The 19,364-nt window shown below is 40.7% G+C and overlaps 1 protein-coding gene across 1 annotated transcript in view; it reads left to right on the forward strand.

Annotated features, from left to right (window-relative positions):
• Positions 1-2,148: 2,148 nt before the first annotated feature.
• Positions 2,149-19,364, forward strand: part of ank3 (ankyrin 3) — a 586,147-nt gene continuing 568,931 nt past the window's right edge. The window contains exon 1 of the mRNA XM_062977313.1: positions 2,149-2,254. Within this exon, the coding sequence (XP_062833383.1) occupies positions 2,198-2,254 (57 nt within the window). The 5' untranslated portion in view covers positions 2,149-2,197. The remainder of the gene's footprint in view (positions 2,255-19,364) is intronic.

The raw sequence follows: 19,364 nt of genomic DNA on the forward strand, positions 1-19,364 counted from the left end.
AGGTCTTTTACCTGGCCCCCACCTTCAGTTTTATAATATATTTTTATATCAGTTTTAATAATATAATATATAGTATATACATATAATATTGTTGTTTTATTGTTGTTTTTATTGTTATTTTAAAGCTAATTGTATCATTTTAATCTATTTCTGTAAACCGCTCCGAGCCAAACTGGGAGTAGCGGTATACAAGTCTAATAAATAAATAAATAAATAAATAAAATATTATAATGTTATACAACATAATACTAGTAATAATACCATATAATAATATTAATTATATGTTATATATTACATATAATATTACAGTATAGTGGTATAGTTCAATATAGTAATATATAATACTAATATTGTGCTATGCTAATAATATAATATATTTTATGTACATACAGCTGCTCTGAGTCCCCTTCGGGGTGAGAAGTGTGGTATATAAATGTAGTAAATAAATGTAGTAAATAAATAAATAAATAATTTTCGACTTAGGCTCGCCCAAAGTCTGAAATGACTTGAAGGCACACAACAACAACAATCCTAATTAACTAGACTATCTCATTGGCCAGTAGCAGGCCCACACTTTCCATTGAAATCCTGATAGGTTTATGTTGGTTAAAATTGTTTTAATTTTTAAATATTGTATTGTTCTTTCATTGCTGTTGTTGTTTTGCACTACAAATAAGACATATTTGCATAGGAATTTGTTCGTACTTTTTTCAAATGATAATTCGGCCCCTCAACAGTCTAAAGCAGGGGTCCCCAAACTTTTTAAACAAAGGGCCATTTCATGATCCTTCGGACCGTTGGAGGGCCGGACTATAGTTGGCCACCGAGCAATAATAAACAACAACAACAACAACAACAATAATAAAAAAGTGGGTTGAAAGAGACCCTTTGGGCCATTGAGTCCAACCCCCTTCTGCCTTTGTGCACCAAAAGCACAAGCAAAGCACCCCTGACAGATGGCCACCCAGCCTCAATGTTAATAATAATAATAATAATAATAATAATAATAATAATAATAATAATAATAAAGAGGGTTGGAAGAGACTCCTTGGGCCATTTAGTCCAACCCCCTTCTGCCTTTGTGCACCAAAAGCACAAACAAAGCACCCCTGACAGATGGCCACCCAGCTTCAATGTTAATAATAATAATAATAATAATAATAATAATAATAATAATAAGGGTTGTAAGAGAAGAAGAGACCCCTTGGGTCATTTAGCCCAACCCCCTTCTGCCTTTGTGCTGTGGGGGCCAGATAAATAGCTTCGATGGGCCGCATCCGGCCCCCGGGCCTTAGTTTGGGGACCCCTGGTCTAAAGGATTGTGGACCGGCCCTCTGCTTTAAAAGTTTGAGGACCCCTGCTCTACTGTATATATTCCAGTTCAAAGCTGATAAGGTGGGATTTTATTCAACTGTGTGGGCCTTAGTTATTGACAATGTTACTATTATTAACAATGTTACTACATGGAACCCCGATGGTTCAGTGTGTTAAAGCATTGAGCTGCTGAACTTGCGGACCAAAAGGTCCCAGGTTCAAATCCCGGGAGCGGAGTGAGCGCCCGCTGTTAGCTCTAGCTTCTGCCAACCTAGCAGTTCAAAAACATGCCAATGTGAGTAGATCATAGGTACCGCTCCGGCGGGAAGGTAACGGCGCTCCATGCAGTCATGCTGGCCACATGACCTTGGAGGTGTCTACGAACAACGCCGGCTCTTCGGCTTAGAAATGGAGATGAGCACCAACCCCCAGAGTCAGACATGACTGGACTTAACGTCAGGGGAAACCTTTACCTTACCTTACTATTATGTACATCCCATATTTTCTGTCTTCAAAGAGACTCAACTTGGGAGGCCAACAGTCACAACTTGTGGGCATTCCCTCCCTCCCTCCCTTCAGGTGAAGAAGAAGGAATTGCTGGTTAGGTGTGTTTTTAGGGACTTTGGGGGGGGGGGGGGAGGGGAAAAGGCGCGCGCTCGGAGCCGCTTGATGGACTCCGCTGCACTCGCGCGCTCACACACACACACCTTTGAGTGACGGGCGGGGCTCGCGCGCCCACTTTTCCTCACGCTCCTTGGCTGCTCAGGAGCGGCGAGTGGGCGTGGCTTCGCAAGGCCGGAGCTGAAGGCGCCACTTTTTTCCGCCGCCTCGAAAGTAACAGCCGAGTTAGGCGCTCGGCTGCCCGGCTTGGCGGTCTTTCCACATGGCTTCCTCCTCCTCTTTCGTGTCCTTAAGCGGGGACGCCCCGGGAGTGGAGCAGGTGAGCCTTCCTCCTCTTTTCCCCTCTTCTTCCTTTCAGTCCCTTCTCGCCTTGGAACTGTAGAGTCCATGTAGTTTTCAGCCTGTTTGGACTCATTGAAGTTGTGCTTTGACTTTAGAGTAGTCATGGGCAGACTTGAGCCTTCCAGGTGTTTTGGACGCCAACTCCCGCCATTCCTCACAGCCTCAGGCCCTTTCCTTTTCCCCCTCAGCCGCTTAAGCGGCTGAGGGGGAAAAGGAAAGGGCCTGAGGCTGTGAGGAATGGCGGGAGCTGGCGTCCAAAACACCTGGAAGGCTCAAGTCTGCCCATGACTACTTTAGAGTCTTTCCAAAGACCGCTGTGCCTCCCCAAACTGCAACTCGCCTCATTCCCTAGCATTGAACCAAGGCAAAGCAATTCAAGTGGTGTCAGGTTGCATTCATTGCACATTTTGGAGATGCAGAGTAAGCCTGGGTCTATCCGACTGGTTCTCAACCTTCCTAATGCTGCGACCCCTTAATACAGTTCCTCATATTGTGGTGACCCACAGCCATAACATTATTTTCGTTGCTACTTCATTACTGTCATCTTGCTACTGTTATGAATTGTAATGTAAATATCTGATATGCGGGATGTATTTTTATTCACTGGACCAAATTTGGCACAAATAGCTGATGCGTTCAAATTTGGATACTAGTGGGGTTGGGGAGATTGATTTTGTCATTTGGGAGTTATAGTTAATGCGATTTATAATTCATCTACAATCAAGAGCATTCTGAGCTTCACCAACAATGGAATTGAACCAAACTTGACACACAGAACTCCCATGACCAACAGAAAATACTGGAAGGGTATGGTGAACATTGACCTTGAGTTTGGGAGTTGTAGTTCACCTACATCCAGAGAGCACTGTGGACTCAAACAATGATGGATCTGGACCAGACTTGGCACAAATACTCAATATGCCCAAATTTGAACACTGGTGGAGCACACAACTCCCTTGTTACGCAAGCTCCACTGGATGCCAGTCTGCTACTGAGCACAATTCAAAGTGCTGGCCTTAGTCTATAAAGCCCTAAATGGTTCCGGTCCAGTTTGCCTGTCCTAATGTGTTTCCTCCCCCCCCCCCCCCCCCCGATGAAGCACTTCAGAGCTTAAGATCGTCTGGGGAGGCCCTGTTCTCAATCCCACCTCCTTTGCAAGCGTGGCTGGTGGGGGAGAGAGACAGGACCTTCTCAGTGGTGGCCCCTCCAATGATGGGTCTGGGCCAAACTTGGCACGAATACTCAATATGACCAAATTTGAACACTTGTGGAGTTTGGGGAAAATAGACCGTGACATTTGGGAGTTGTAGTTGCTGAGATTTATATTTCGCCTACCATCAAAGAGCCCCTTGACCCCCACCGATCGAATTGGGCCAAACTTCCCACACAAAACCCCCATGACTAATAGAAAATCCCTTTGGTGATCCCTCTGAACCCCCCGGGGTCCCAACCCCCAGGTTGAGAAACGCTGATTTAGACTCTTGTAATTGAGTGTGGATTATCTGATTTGATAATGCGGATAATATGGCAGCGTAGAGCCCGCCTAAGGCTCCTTCTACATTGTCCTATATCCCAGGATCTGATCCTAGATTGCACTGTGTAACATGATTTTTTGTTCCTGGGTTATAAATGTCCGTTCCTAATTGTTTCGATCATAAAAACACAGGGAAAGCTGGGTTGTTGTGAGTTTTCCAGGCTGTATGGCCATATTCCAGAAGCATTCTCTCCTGACATTTCACCCACATCTATGGCAGGCATCTTCAGAGGTAGTGAAGTATATAGGAAACTAAGCAAGGGAAGTTTACATATCTGTCTTCTTCTTATGCGATCTCTCAATGTCCGGGTATGATGGCCCTCCAAGTGTAGTGTCTTGGCGGTGGCGACTGTAGAGTCTTATTCTTGACCTGCATGTTCTTCCACAGTGAGGGCATCTGTTTCCAGATGCAAGGTGGTCCTGATCAGGTTTGGCTTGACATGCCTTCCTCTTGGCACATTTCTCCCTTAATTTGTGCCTCTTTGAAATCCACAGCACTGCTGTTCACAGCTGAACTCCAGTTGGAGCACTCAAGGGCCAGGGCTTCCCATTCTCTGTGTGTGTGCCACAGTTTTTTAGGTTAGCTTTAAGCCCATCTTTAATTCTCTTTTCCTGTCCACCAACATTACATTTCCCGTTCTTGAGTTGGGAGTAGAGTAGCTACTTAATGTCAGGGGAAAACCTTTACCTTTACCTAATACTGATAAGATGTAATAGTATATAATGATAATACTGTTTTATTATTGTATATTTGTATATTTTAAGTTGTAATGTTTTCGGTTGTGAGCCACTTTGAATCACCGTATGGAGAGATAAAGCGGGATATAAATAAATATAAAAATAAATATTTCGTAGCAGTATGATTGCTGATGGGAGGCATACAGATTTTCCTATCACACACAAAAACAGTGCTTCAGCAATGGAAGAATTCATAGTATTTCAATAAACATGATTAGAATTCTGCCTTCAAATAATCTGTTTTTGTGACGCTTTGCAGACAGCTTCCGATAGAATTCTGACGGGATGGGGCAAATGTCATGTGATGGGCGATTCTAAATCAGTCTGGAACAGTCTCAGAAATTGAGTATTTTCTAATGTTATAAGGTCTTGAGTCTACACTGCTAGATAATTTTGGGATAAGCAAATGATTGGGAATCAGATCCTGGGATACAGGGCCATGTAGATCCAGAGACTCCGAACCAAGATGTTCTCATGTAACATGGGTCAATCCTGGTGAAAGCAGTGATCCATAAGCCTCCAAAAGCCTTTTGCTTCAGACCGGGGTGGCATCCGAGTTTCAATCATCTTGAGCCCTGGAAAAGGTCCCACAAATTGTATTACTTTTGCTTTGAAATAAAAGGTGCAGTGTAAAGGCAGAAATGTTGATATTTTGTGATGTGGAAAAAGTTCCTGCAAAGAAAACTTGTTTCGTCTGCTGCCTTTCAAACAGCAGGTGCTGTTTTCTTTTTTTATTTCCTGGTACTGTGTTTGCATGTTAGCTCAGGGTTTTTTTTTTTAAAAAAGCCTAAATTGCAACTTGAAGGGAACATAGGATGCATCTATACCAGGGGTCCCCAAACTAAGGCCCGGGGGCCGGATGTGGCCCATCGAAGCCATTTATCCGGCCCCCAAGGCACAAGGGCATAAGGGGATTGGGCTAAATGACCCAAGGGGCCTCTTCTTCTCTTACAACCATTATTATTATTATTATTATTATTATTATTATTATTATTATTATTATTATTATTATTATTATTAAACATTGAGGCTGGGTGGCCATCTGTCAGGGGTGCTTTGCTTGTGCTTTCGGTAAACAAAAGCAAAAGGGGATTGGACTCAATGGCCCAAGGGGTCTCTTCCAACCCTCATTATTATTATTATGTGTGTGTGTGTCTGTCTGTCTGTGTCTGTCTATCTATCTGTCTATCTATCTAATCCACCAGTATCTACGTTCTGTCTGCCATCCATGCCCATGGATTCAACCACTCACAGATTATTATTTTTTAAATCTGACTATTAATATATACAGTAGAGTCTCACTTATCCAACACTCGCTTATCCAACGTTCTGGATTATCCAACACTTTTTTGTAGTCAATGTTTTCAATACATCGTGATATTTTGATGCCAAGTTCGTAAATACAGTAATTTCTACATAGTATTACTGTGTATTGAACTACTTTTTCTGTCAAATTTGTGGTATAACATCATGTTTTGGTGCATAATTTGTAAAAGCATAACCTAATTTGATGTTTAATAGGCTTTTCCTTAATCCCTCCTTATTATCCAACATATTCGCTTATCCAACGTTCTGCCGGCCCGTTTATGTCGGATAAGTGAGACTCTACTGTATAATGAGATTTGAGCATCCATGCATTTTGGCCTCCATGGTGGACAGGGAAGGGGTTTTTTTTTGGTACCAAAGTCTAGAAAATACCAAAGGCCTACTGCACATGCATATCTGTTTACATATACACATATAGTTGGATTGATGTGGACATTGTAAGTATCACAGAAGGGAAATGAATTGCAAAAGAGGATAACCAGATGCAGTTGAATTTGAGCTTTAGTTGATGCAAAACACCTACAGTTCATGGAAAGGGTTGCTGTGCTTACTTTGCATATGTCCAAATTTCTAGCAGACTTTTCAGTATGTATGCTTCTTTTAATTTTTATTTTCTTCTGACTTCACAATCTCCAATGCCAACCAAATCATATGTATGTACATTTGTCATTGTGGATGACATTTTATGTAGTTCCAGTAATCACTAATAGATTAATATCTGCCATAATACAGAGACAGTTTTGTTTAGTGAAAGTGACAATGTATAAAAAAGTCCACTTAATAGAGTTTACTTGGAGGAGGAATCGAAGGAGGAATCAAATAATTGGAGTTGGAAGAGACTTTGTGGGCCAGAGTATTTCTCTAGGAGAGATTTGCCTTTGCCATCCCCCAAGGCTGAGAGAGTATGACTTGCTCACAGTCACCCAGTGGGTTGAATGAGGATTAGAATCCTGGTCTCCCAGAGTCCTAGTCCAACACGCAAATCACTTCACTATGCAGGTTCTCTGGTATAACAAATATGCAATTGTTATCTATTTTCTGAATGAGAAACAGGCATCTTCCCCCCAAGAAAAGCACTGTTGTTTTGCAGGATCCCTTGGCACAACAGGGTACTGTTGCTGAGGAAAGTCTCCACTTATTTCTTCAAGAAAATGGAGTATTTGCAATGAGAATGAAAGCATGATTTCTCCATTCAGGCCCAATTCCCCCATTTTCTTATGTGTTTTGATGTTAACACTAATGCTCAGTCTAGAACTGAAAAGTAGCACTTTTAATGGGGTCGAGCAGAGGTAGGAATCCTGTGCCCAACCAATTTCTCATCCTTATGTATCAGAATGCCTGTTAAAACCACACATATCTTCCATGTTATATCATTGCTGGATTAAGATGAAAGTATTAATGAAGTCTCCTTATATACATTCGCCTTGGCTCCTAGCCCTGCTCAGCTATTGTTCCTGCAAACATCTTCCCTACAAACATAAATAAATACTAGGAATTTAGTTTAACATGCTACTTGATTTCTCTTAGAACAGTTGTTCCATAGTAGAGTGAATGAGGATGCAGCCACTTCAAGTAGGTGGAATAGGCAAAGCAAAATCTATCCTTGGAAATTAAGAAGCCACACAGTGAAAAAAAAGAGAGCAATCTTTGCATTTGATGTTTATTGGTGTGATTGAATTTTGGATTAGCATTCCAGATAAAATCAGCTGACTGGTGTGTGGGCTGATGTGATTTGATGTAAAGTTTCTGTGGGTGTGGCCTGAACTACCTGTTAAAAGAGTGTAATGATGTTTTGCAATCCCCAAAATATGCTTTCACTGCATTTCAGGCGTGTCTAGTTTTGTAAACTTTGCCATGAGTTTGAGTCAGAATTCGCCTCTGATATAAACACTTTTAAATTAATTCCATGTTTGCGTGAATTATGACTAAAGCATTACCTGTTCTGCCCAATTATTCAAAGCAGAATGGAACGAGTGTTTTTGGGATTAAGTTTTCTTTTGATACTTGAGAAATATATACGTTGTTGTTGTTGTTGTTGTTGTTATTATTATTATTTATTTCCATCATTTTTACCCCGCCTTTCTCCCCAGGGGGACTCAAGGCAGCTTACAATAAATAGGCAAAAATTCAATGCCTAAAAACAGTGTACAAAACAACAATTCATATAAAAACAGATACCATTACAAAATAAAATCACATTATATAAAATTTTAAACATAACCAAGATTAAAATCCATTCATCCAGAATCCTCAACATAAGCCTTGGTACAGGTCATGTAAAGTCCATGTCCTTATTCATTAAAAGCTTGGGTACACAACCATGTTTTAAAGCTATCCTGAAGCCTATGAAGTTGGTATCTGCCATATGTTGCTGGGGAGGGTGTTCCACAGCCGAGGAGCCACGACTGAGAAGTCCCTGTCCCTCGTTCCCACCAGCCGTGCCTGCAAGGCTGGTGGGACTGAGAGCAGGGCCTCCTCTCATGATCTAAGAGTTCTAGAAGGCTCATAGGGGGAGATACGTTCAGACAGGTAAGATGGGCCAGAACCGTTTAGGGCTTTGTAGGTCAAAACCAGAACTTTGAATTGGGTTTGGTAGCATATCGGCAGCCAGTGGAGCTGGCTTAACAAGGGAGTAGTTCGCTCCCTGTAAGCTGCTCCGGTTATTAATATGGCTGCCGCCCGTTGTACTAGTTGGAGCTTCCGGGCCATCTTCAAAGGCAGCCCCACATAGAGCGCATTGCAGTAGTCCAAACGGGATGTAACCAGAGTGTGGACCACCGTGGCCAAGTCAGACCTCCCAAGGTACGGGCGCAGCTGGCGCACAAGTCTTAGTTGTGTGAATGCTCCCCTGGCCACCGCCGAGACCTGGGGTTCCAGGCTCAGCGATGAGTCCAGGAGAACACCCAGACTGCAGACCTGTGTCTTCAGGGGGAGTGTGACCCCATCCAACACAGTCTGTAATTCTATACCCTGTTCGGCCCCACGACTGAGCAGGAGACCTCTGTCTTGTCAGGATTCAATTTCAATTTGTTCGCCCTCATCCAGTCTGACACAGCGGCCAGACACAGCGGCCAGACACCTGGACAGCCTCCTTAGTGACAGGTGGGAAGGAGTGACAAAGTTTGTCATCATTTGCGTACAGATGACACCGCACCCCGAAACTCCGGATGATCTCTCCCAGCGGCTTCATGTATATGTTGAACAACATGGGGGACAGTTCTGAACCCTGCGGGACCCCACAAGTCAGTGGTTGTGGGGCTGCAATAAGTAGACATAGGGGCCCTTCCAGACAGGCCCTATATGCCAGGATCTGATCCCAGGTTTTCTGCTTTAAAATGGATTACATGAGTCCACACTGCCAGATAATCTGAGACAAACAGAAAACCTGGGATCAGATCCTGGGATATAGGGCTTGTCTGGAAGGACCCATAGAGGAAGGACACGTTCAATCACTCATACTATCTAACATTATTACTACTGTCTACTCTGAGGCATCTTTCATTCTTAATTGCTAAGCATTGTTGCACTTCCAACCTGTTATTCATATTTTACAATACTTAATTGCCTCTAAAAATCTGGCCCTGCTCTGTTATTTCAATGTAAGGAAACACAATTATCTCATTGTTTTCCAGAGAGCATTTACTCAAACTATTCCAATTGGTCAGGGACTTGTGATTCTGTGTCTTGAACCCTGTGGGTAGTTTCAACTAAAGCAACCCCATTTAGGCTATTGTTGAATAGTGAATCAACATTTATGTAAAACTCACTGAATCTGTGAGACCCCTTCTATATTGCCATATAATCCACATTATCAAAGCAGATAATCCACATTATCTGCTTTGAACAGGATTATATGAGTCTACACTGCCATAAATCCAGCTCAAAATAGACCATCTGGATTTTATATGGCAGTGTGGAAAGGGTCTGAGTCCACTTTAGTTGGCCCAGCCAACAGAATTCTGATTTGTATATGCAAGTCTCTTTCAAATGATCTGTCGTGATCTAGGTGACAGAGTCAGAACCATTATGATTCTAATGTATTGAACAAACTGACCAAATTGGTGGGTTTGAAACTTTGCAATTACTGATGGTTGTAGTAATCCAACGTATGTAGTTAGAGGTTAGTATCTTGAGCATTTCTACTAGTCTACACTGCCATATAATCCAGTTCAAAGCATATAATCTGGAATTTATATGACAGTATGTAAAGGGCCTAAGAAAGGATAAGAAGAGCCTACATTTTATAATGTTTGTACAAATGGTATATTTTTCTTATTATCACATGATTTACATCCTGAGGATGACATCACATACACTGTACTGAATGCTACCTTTCCTGTTAAGAAGAAATGAAAGATTAGGGCGTTTGATTTATTGCTTTGGCTTATTGCCCAAATCTACTCAGGTGCCTTTATATTTGAAACTGTAAGATTAGTTATAAATCCAATAATGGGTGAATAGATTTTACCATCTATTTCTTTCTTTACAGTTTTCAAAGCTGCCTTGAGTACCCTAAATCTGTCTTTATAATTCCTCTTAAAATCCAGTGGTGCAGCGGGTTAAACTGCTGAGCTGTTGAACTTGCTGACCGAAAGGTCGGCGGTTCGAATCCGGGGAGTGGGGATTGCTCCCACAGCTAGCCCCAGCTTCAGCCAACCAAGCAGTTTGAAAACATGAAATGTGAGTAGATCGATAGGTACCGCTCTGGCAGGAAGGTAACAGCATTCCATGCAGTCATGCCGGCCACATGACCCTGGAGGTGTCTATGAATGACGCCTGTTCTTCAGCTTAGAAATGGAGATGAGCACTAACCCCCATGACTAGACCTAATGTCAGGGGAAAACCTTTACCTTTACCCACCATCATATTCTATTTATGTTATTTGTGTCTGAGTGTTCAATAGGTAGAGAAGTAAATTCTTTCCCACCATGCTGGCTATGTTGTAGCAGCTGAACCATTTCAAAGCTTTTTATAGGTCTAGGTGTGTCTATTAGAGTTTTATTTTGATATTGTGCATTCTGAACAATTCAGTTTTGTTGTGGAGAAGCCAACATGCTGACTGATTTCTTTCATTTATGATTGAAGAAATGATGGGTCTTTTGTCTGTGGTTCGTTTATCACAGAAGCCAGTGCTCAGTCACTAGCTGGAAGCCAGTGCTCTGGTTTACATCTTCCCTGGCAAAACACAATAATAGCCCCAGAAAGAACCATTTATTATTACTTTGGTTTGTTAAGAAAGATGAGATAGAGTGCCAGTGTTGCCAAACACATGGAAAATACTCTGATTTGTTTACGTATTATAGTTTTAGGCAAGAGAATTGGTTATTGTTTGCTAGCACGTTGCTGATCACCAAATCCAAGGTGTGGATCAGGGCCTCGCTATAGGAGCTAGGAGGGTTTTAAAGCTTTGTGTCAGATGCGGTCCAGATCCAGATCTGCCATTCTGTGTCCCTACTTATACAACAGGCATAAATGCAGTGTTGTTGTTGCTATATGCTGTGCCATGCTGTACATGGTAACCTGTACTGATCATTTGTTTTTATGTATAACTCTAACTGGATACAGTTGAATTCCTTTTCAGTATATTTTTCCAAGAGCTTTATTGTGATATTGTTTTTGTTGCAGTTGCTTAACAAGTAACAAGAACTAGCGATAAGTTATTACAACTTTTCTGTGTTTCTTTTTTCATTGTTTATGAATACCATCTCCCAAACCCTGTTGGCAATTGGCCCTTTGGGTTTCTTCTGGTTGAGGATTTATTTGCTTCCCTAACCTTTACATGGCCTATTTAGGCTAGTATCCTTTCGCATAACTGCGCTGATGATTATAATGTGCATTTAGGAATTTATTTCCACACATGTAGAATTAATATTCAAAATGCTTGAAGAAGCTGATCTATTTGAATTTAGTCCTGAAGGAAGTTTCATTTCTGCAGTGTTTGAATGGCTACACATGGTATGGTCCAGTGAACAACTTCTGTTGTGAGGTTGGGATGGGAAGATCCCTTTGGTTTTCTTCCTCCTCCATTCATTTTTTAAAAATTCTGATTTAATAAAAATAATAATAATATTTTTTTTATTTCTATTCCACTCTATCTCCCTGGTGAGACTCAGAGCGGATTACAAGTACATATATGTCAAACATTCAGTGTCCTTATACAATCGACAAAGACAGACAGTGCATAAACAGAGGTGAGGCTTCCCCTTTTTGTCTCCGGCATCTGGCTGTGCTCAACTCGGCCATGGGGAGGTGCTATTGTTTCATTTTTCCATGCTGAAGACACTGTCCATGGACGTCTTCCTGGTCAAATTTTGCCGGCATGTTTTTCAAGGTGCCTTTTATCTCCCCACCAAAGCGGTATCTATTTATCTATTTACATTGTTGTAATCTGAAAATTTGGGAAATGTTTTGAAATGAACTGAAACAAAGTTTTCTCCCATCTGCATTGTGTGGATTTAAATCCATACCTTTAAGATGTAATTGCTAAAGTCCTTGTGACTTGATGGGCAGAGAAGTGAATTTTTCTCAAAAACATCGTCATCCTCTCTTAATTCTTTCTATTCCACCCATGAAGACATTTTCCATTTTTCCCTATAACAAAGTTTTTCTTACTAAAAACCCATTGAAATTAAATTATCCCTCACTTCTGTTCAAAAGTACTGTTTGCTTATTTGTGTTACTGCTTTATTAGAATCGTGGATATTCTAGTCTAAGTAATTATTGCGAATCTGGAGTTGCTCCAACCCTTTATGCCCACCAGCATAGACTGGTGAAAAATATGATAACTAGAAAGTTATAGTAGCCTAGGTTTTAAACACCATCTTCCTACCCATCTTTTGAAAACAATAGCCTATCTTTATAGATAAACATAGTCCTGTAACTTACTGCTTACATATAACCACTGACTCATGATTCTGACATATTTCCCAATTTTATTTCATGAGCACCAATATATATCTGTAGGTGGACAGTTCTGGACCCCTTCATCCCTGTGGGGGCTGCCCTGATCCCAAATTTCAGCATTGCTGAAGCAACAGGGCCTCAGGGAAAGCAAGAGAATCTATGCATTCCTTAAAAATGTTTCAAAAAACATAATACTGTGTCCAGCGTTGCAACTATCACACTGCTAATATTCAGGGGCATAGCAACAATGGTGGCAGGATAGTCAGCATGCAACTCATGAAATTAATGATCTACATTTTTCCCAAAAACTGCATTCGAGGCTGCCACACTCAACAGGTGGCATCTCACTTGCTGGGATATTCCAGCAAAATCCGGTGTATCTCTACATGGTGTGTGACCCCTTTATATAAGACCTGGGTTATGACCTGTACAATCTTGTAAATTTGAAACTGTTGCCTATCTGTCCTGTAATACTGAGTTTGAGGCTATGCACATTTTGCCGAATGAAGATGTTCCCTTTTCCAATTGTTCTTAGTTAGCCTGAGCTGAGGCCATTCAAACCCCTGGTCAAAAACTATGGTATTGGATGACTTTCTGGCAGGGAAAGTAAACTTGCCCACCTGGAGCTATTGTAATCCATGTGCTAGTTTGCCATTTCGGCATATTGTATAGATGAATTTGGCAGTCAAGCATGACAGCAATATAAAGCTTTCTGCCCAGAATACAAGGAGTAAAGGATGGAAAATGTCTGCACCTGAGGTTGTTATAACTGGATCGCTGGAGGGTTGTAAAAATAGTTTTGGTATTATCTAAGATTATACCTCCCCTTTTGTTCTTTCTGTGGCACCTGTCATGAATGCAAGTAGAATAAGCACAGCTGTGCTGTTCAATGGTGCTTTTATTGCAGTATCTGTCATGGATTCAAGGTATGGAACACTATTCTTTTTTGTGATTCATAATATCATAAGGCCAGCTTAACATTTAAGAGACATCAGTGTTAACCTTGTTTTAAATTAAGTTATACCTTGCATTAATTATTTTTTCTGTCCAAGTTAAGCAGTATGCTTGAACACGCTTTTCTCCTTTCTGAAATTTAAAGTGGTTGTAAAAATTACTAATGATAGGATTGCTGTGAGTTTTATGGCCATATTCCAGAAGTTTTCTCTCCTGATGTTTCGCCCACATCTGTGTCAGGCATCCTCAGAGGTTGTGAGGTCTGTTGGAAACTAGGCAAGGGAGGTTTATATATCTGTGCAAAGTCCAGGGTGGGGTAAAGAACTCTTGTCTGCTGGAGGCAGGTGTGGATGTAATTAATCACCTTAATTAGCATTTGATGGCCCTGTGGTCTCAAGGCCTGGCTTCTTCCTGCCTGGGAGAATCCTTTGTTTGGAGGTGTTAGCTGTCCCTGATTGTTTCATGCCTGGAATTTTTCTGTTTTCAGAGTGTTGTTCGTTATTTACTGTTCTGATTTTAGAGATTTTTTAATAGTGATAGCCAGATTTTGTTCGTTTTCGTGGTTTCCTACTTTCTGTTGAAATTGTTTGTGGATTTCAGTAGCTTCTCTGTGTAGTCTGACGTGGTAGTTGTTAGAGTAGTCCAGCATTTCTGTGTTCTCAAGCTGGAGGAAGGATCATATTATTTGTTTCTATAACCACTTTTTCACAAAAAATGTGTACTATATTGCAGTTGGAGCTTTGCAGCATACTGATTTATGCTTTGATAACCTCCCAATTGGATTACAGCATTGCATTGTGCACAGAACTCCTATTGAAAGCCAGGTTATTCAGCAAGAGATGAAAACATGGTTAGATTTGTATTCTCTTACCTCTGAATTTTGGAGAATTCTGATCAATATTGGATTGGAAAATACAGTAATTCTTATTCATCGCTGGAAATGGGAAAATCTCTCACTTCCTCCTCTTTTCATGTATTCAGATTTTTCGAATTTGCTAAATTCTTATAGAAACCAAACTCACATTGAATTTCTACCTATGCCTACCTTCAACTGGTGCAGAACATGTGCCCACTAGATTTTCAATTGATATAGTCAGATTTTTGCATTTACCCAGTAGAGCAGTGGTTCTCAACCTGGGGTTCCAGATGTTTTTGGCCTACAACTCCCAGAAATCCCAGCCAGTTTACTGGCTGTTAGGATTTCTGGGAGTTGAAGGACAAAAACATCTGGGGACCCCAGGTTGAGCACCACTGCAGTAGAGGCTGATGCTTTTTTCTGGGTTTTCATCTAAAGTGCGGGAATTATCCCCAAAATAAGGTCAGCATCTTGAATAGCTCTTTTACTATTTTAAGTCTAAAACCTAGGGCAAATTTGCCATTCCTCTGGCACGGGAGTCAGTAGCCACCACTACATGTAACAGAAATTTTGAAATAATTCCATGGTTGTTTGTTTGCTTTTATGTTCTATTCAAGGTATCAATACTTTAAAATAGTTTGGGATCTCAAATGACTGAAGTTCTTCTAGGATTTCAGATCTTCATGATCCCGCTGTACCAAAGATATGTTTTCAGTAAGAGAGTGATGGCTTTGCAGTATTACAATGCACAAGCTCAACTTGTAGCAGTTATACTTTCTCTTTTTGTGCACCAGGTGAATGGTTTTGTTTCCTCCCTTCCTAGGCAGTTTCATTTGTTAACTATTACATATTTCTTCAATTATTTCCATGAGCATTTAAGTTGTATACTGTCCTGATATTTGTGAATTGTGCACTACACCCAAACATGAAAGGTACTATGAAAGTGTTTTAAGCAGACAGCTTTATAGATTATGACTCACACGCTTTCTCCTGTCATTTGAAGCCATACATTTATTTACAGTATTTATCACATAAAAAGAAGTGTATGCTCCTAGGTATATTCTTTGCATCAAGGTTGCATTTCAGACTTTTTGCATTCCTTGTGTATTCCTGTGATGAGTTGTATTAATCATCATTTATGTTTCCCTCTGAGGAACTTTAAGTGCCGTATCTGTCCGTTCCCGCCCCCCCCCCCCCCCCCCACACACACACTTGTAGTTTCACAACTTTAGAATAATGACTAAGGTTACCCAGTGAGCTTAATGGCTGAATAGAGATTTGAGCTTTGGTCTTCCTGGTTTTACTCCACCACTCTAACCATAATAGCACACTGATTCCGGGTAATGAATATACAAAATGAATTTCCTTGTTTCATTGTTCTAGAAGTTAGCATTGAGTGACTACCAGACCCTTTGAAATCCAATCCACTGCTTATTTGTCATTCTTTTTAGACTATTAAATTCCAGTTTCCTGGCTTAATATGCTTGTGCTATACTACTACAGAACTGATTATACCTAAAGGAAAACCATTAGCTATTTCCTGCATAGCTTGTGTGTGTGTGAAATTTACTTACTTCTTTCATCTTTATGAAATGGTATTCTTATTTAAATGCTATAATGAGACATATCAAATTTGGATGCCTCAAGTATTTATAATAATGTCCTGAAATTCTGATAAAGGATGGCACGAGTAGATTGTGTAGATTGACCAGTTGTCTACTTGGTTTGGGTTTCGTTTTAATTCTAGATATACCACCAGCACCTGATGGCATCACCATTGGTCTGTATTCCAACTTTTCATGTTTTTTTTTTAAAAAGTGTCTAGCTCTTTTAGAAGCCAATATAGAGGGTAAAATGTGGAAGAAATTTGTGCTGAAACTGCTCCTCACGAAATAAGTTTACCTGGGAAACTCAGCCATTAGAGAAGGGGAAATGAGTGGAGAAAGTGACTGAGGGCACGAAGCAAGTGGGGATCATAATACAAGGATGCAAGATAACGCAAAAGTAAAACAGATGAGAAAGTGAACGGTGCAAACAGCCAAGTGCAAAAAGTTAAGCTATTGGGGGAGAGGGAATTGGTGAGATGAGAAAATAAATAGTGCAAGTAGCAAGCATGAAGCAAGAAAAGGTTGAACTGTGAGAGTTCAAGACGGGATAAGGGAAGGAGTAGAAAAAACAAGAGGTGTAAGTGGAGGTGAGTCAAGGGAAGAGAACAGGAGAGATAGAAAAATGAGCAGTGTGAGTGAGGCCCCATCTACACTGACATATAAAATCCAGGTTATCAGTTTTGAACTGGATTATCTGGTAGTGTAGACTCAGATAATCTAGTTCAAAGCAGATAATGTGGATTATCTACTTTGATATTCTGGATTATATGGCAGTGTAGAAGGGCTCTGACTGAGTGTAAAAAAGAAAGAAGAGGGTACTGAACTGCAAGGTATGTTGAGCGGAAAACAGTAGAAGGGACAAGAGTGTGAAGTGAAAGCAAATACTACAAGGGCATGAGGCGATGTTCAGGAAGGGCTAAGAAAGGTAGTGGGAAGAAGGGGATAGTAAGTTTAGGGGAAGAGAAAAGGGAGGGAGGGAAGGAGGTTAAGAAGTGCAATAGCAGGATGAGAGGAGCAAGAGAAGTTGGCCTGGTAAAGTGCACGGGATAAATATGTTGTATCACAAGGTAAAACAAGAGGATTGGAGATGCAGCAACAAATAAGAAAGAGGGAACATGACCAAGTTTACGGAGAGAGAAAATTGGAGTGAGCCATGTTAGAAACACCTCACCAAGCACGAGGCAGTGGCAGTAAAGATATTCTGGGTTGGAGAGATGTTGTAATTATTTGATTTCACTCTGAGGAAAGGAGGACCTGGGAAAAGGCAGGAATGCCTGGAAACTGCCAATTACTTTTCAGGAAAGGTACAAAGGTGTTAATTTTGACCTTTAAAGCCTGACATGGTTTGGGTTACCTACAGGATCGACTTCTCCTGTACAATCCGCCCCACACACTGATGTTCTCTGGAGCATCAGCCAGAACTTGGCTGGCAACTGTCACCCAGAGAAGCTTTTCATTGGCTGCCCTAAGATTGCCGGAAGAGCTTTGGCAGCTAAAAGAGCTGTTGGAATTTAAGATGCAACTGAAGACCTGTATCACCCAGCCAGTTTTAATCATGAATTTTAAACTCATGTCTTGTGTTTTAACCTTTTTTCTGTGTATTTTAGTATTTTGTAGAAATATTTTTAATATGTGCATTTTATGGAATGTTTATGATGTAACCTGCCTTGAACCATGAGAAGAGGCATGTAAGAAATAAGATTATAATGATGATTAAAAGAGTATAGATGGCAGCTTCCTAATATTGGTGTTTGATGTGCATCTTCATACATTTTCGGAAGTTGATTGAAACAGTGATCTAGAAAAGATGGCATGACATTGAAAAAGTCTGATCACACATATTTTACAAATTTAAATGTGTACTTTTACAATATAAATACTTCATCAGGTAAACAGAACAGTAGCCACAAGCGTGAACATTGAAAGGATTTATTTAAGAAGTACAAGGATAGGGAGAAACATATTTAGCACACTTAATTTTCAGATGTTAAGAAGCTGGAATGTGTCCAGAGGGAGACGACTAAAATGATCATGAGTCTGGAGAGCAAGCCCTATGCAGAGCGGCTTAAAGATCTGGGCATGTTTATCCTGCAGAAGAGAAGGATGAAAAGACACATTATGTATACATATGTGAGGGAAAGTCATAGGGAGGAGGGAGCAAGCTTGTTTTCCGCTGCCCTGGAGACTAAGATGTGGAACAATGGCTTCAAACTACAGGAAAGGAAATTTTACCTGAACATTAGGAAGAACTTCCTCACTGTGAGAGCTGTTCAGCAGTGGAACTCTCTGCCCCGGAGTGTGGTGGAGGCTCCTTCTTTGGAGGCTTTTAAACAGGCTGAATGGCCATCTGTCGAGGGTGCTCTGAATGTGATTTTCCTGCTTCTTTGCAGGAGTTGGACTGGATAGCCTACAAGATTTCTTCCAACTCTATGATTCTATGATTCCCCAAATGATACATTATAAACTTTTAAGAGGGTAGCTTAGTTTGGCTGTTGCAGCAAAATACAAAATGATCTTTGCAAACTGCAGTGCCACTGAATGATCATCACTTGTCTTAGTTGGCTCTAATTAGTAAGACAGGAGGGAATGGAAACTCTTAAAGTATAGACATTTATCATTACCTTAATTGACATTAATAGACAATAACTGAGTCAGGAAACAGATGTCTTAGCATGTATGAGCTGCTTAGTATGTACAGTTTTATGAAAAGTGAAATAGGTGAAAGAAAGTTCTAGTAATGTTGAATATTTTCAGGTTATAAATAATAATACGTCTATCTCTGAAAGAAATCAAACCATTTGTTCCTCTTCAGTTGCTGTTGTTTGTTCTTACTTTCCTGTTTCCTTTAAATTACCATATGTATTCAAGTCTAATGTACCATTGAATCTAAGGCGCCCTTTAATTTTCAAAACCCTGAAAGCCAAAAAAGTATTTACAGTGTTCCCTCACTCATCGCTGGGGTTAGGTTCCAGGACCACCCGCAATAAGTGAAAATCTGCGAAGTAGGGACACTATATTTATTTTAATATTTATACATTATTTTAGTAGTTATTCACTATTCTAAGTCTTTATCAACCAACCGTGTGTTGATAAATTGCCTCCTTCTCCTCCTGTTGCCACTTGGGCTCCTTTTCTCTCTCTTTGGCTTCTCCTTCCTCCCTTCCTTAGG

This window comes from Anolis carolinensis, chromosome 3 (genome assembly GCF_035594765.1).
Source record: "Anolis carolinensis isolate JA03-04 chromosome 3, rAnoCar3.1.pri, whole genome shotgun sequence".
Taxonomy (NCBI): Eukaryota; Metazoa; Chordata; class Lepidosauria; order Squamata; family Dactyloidae; genus Anolis; species Anolis carolinensis.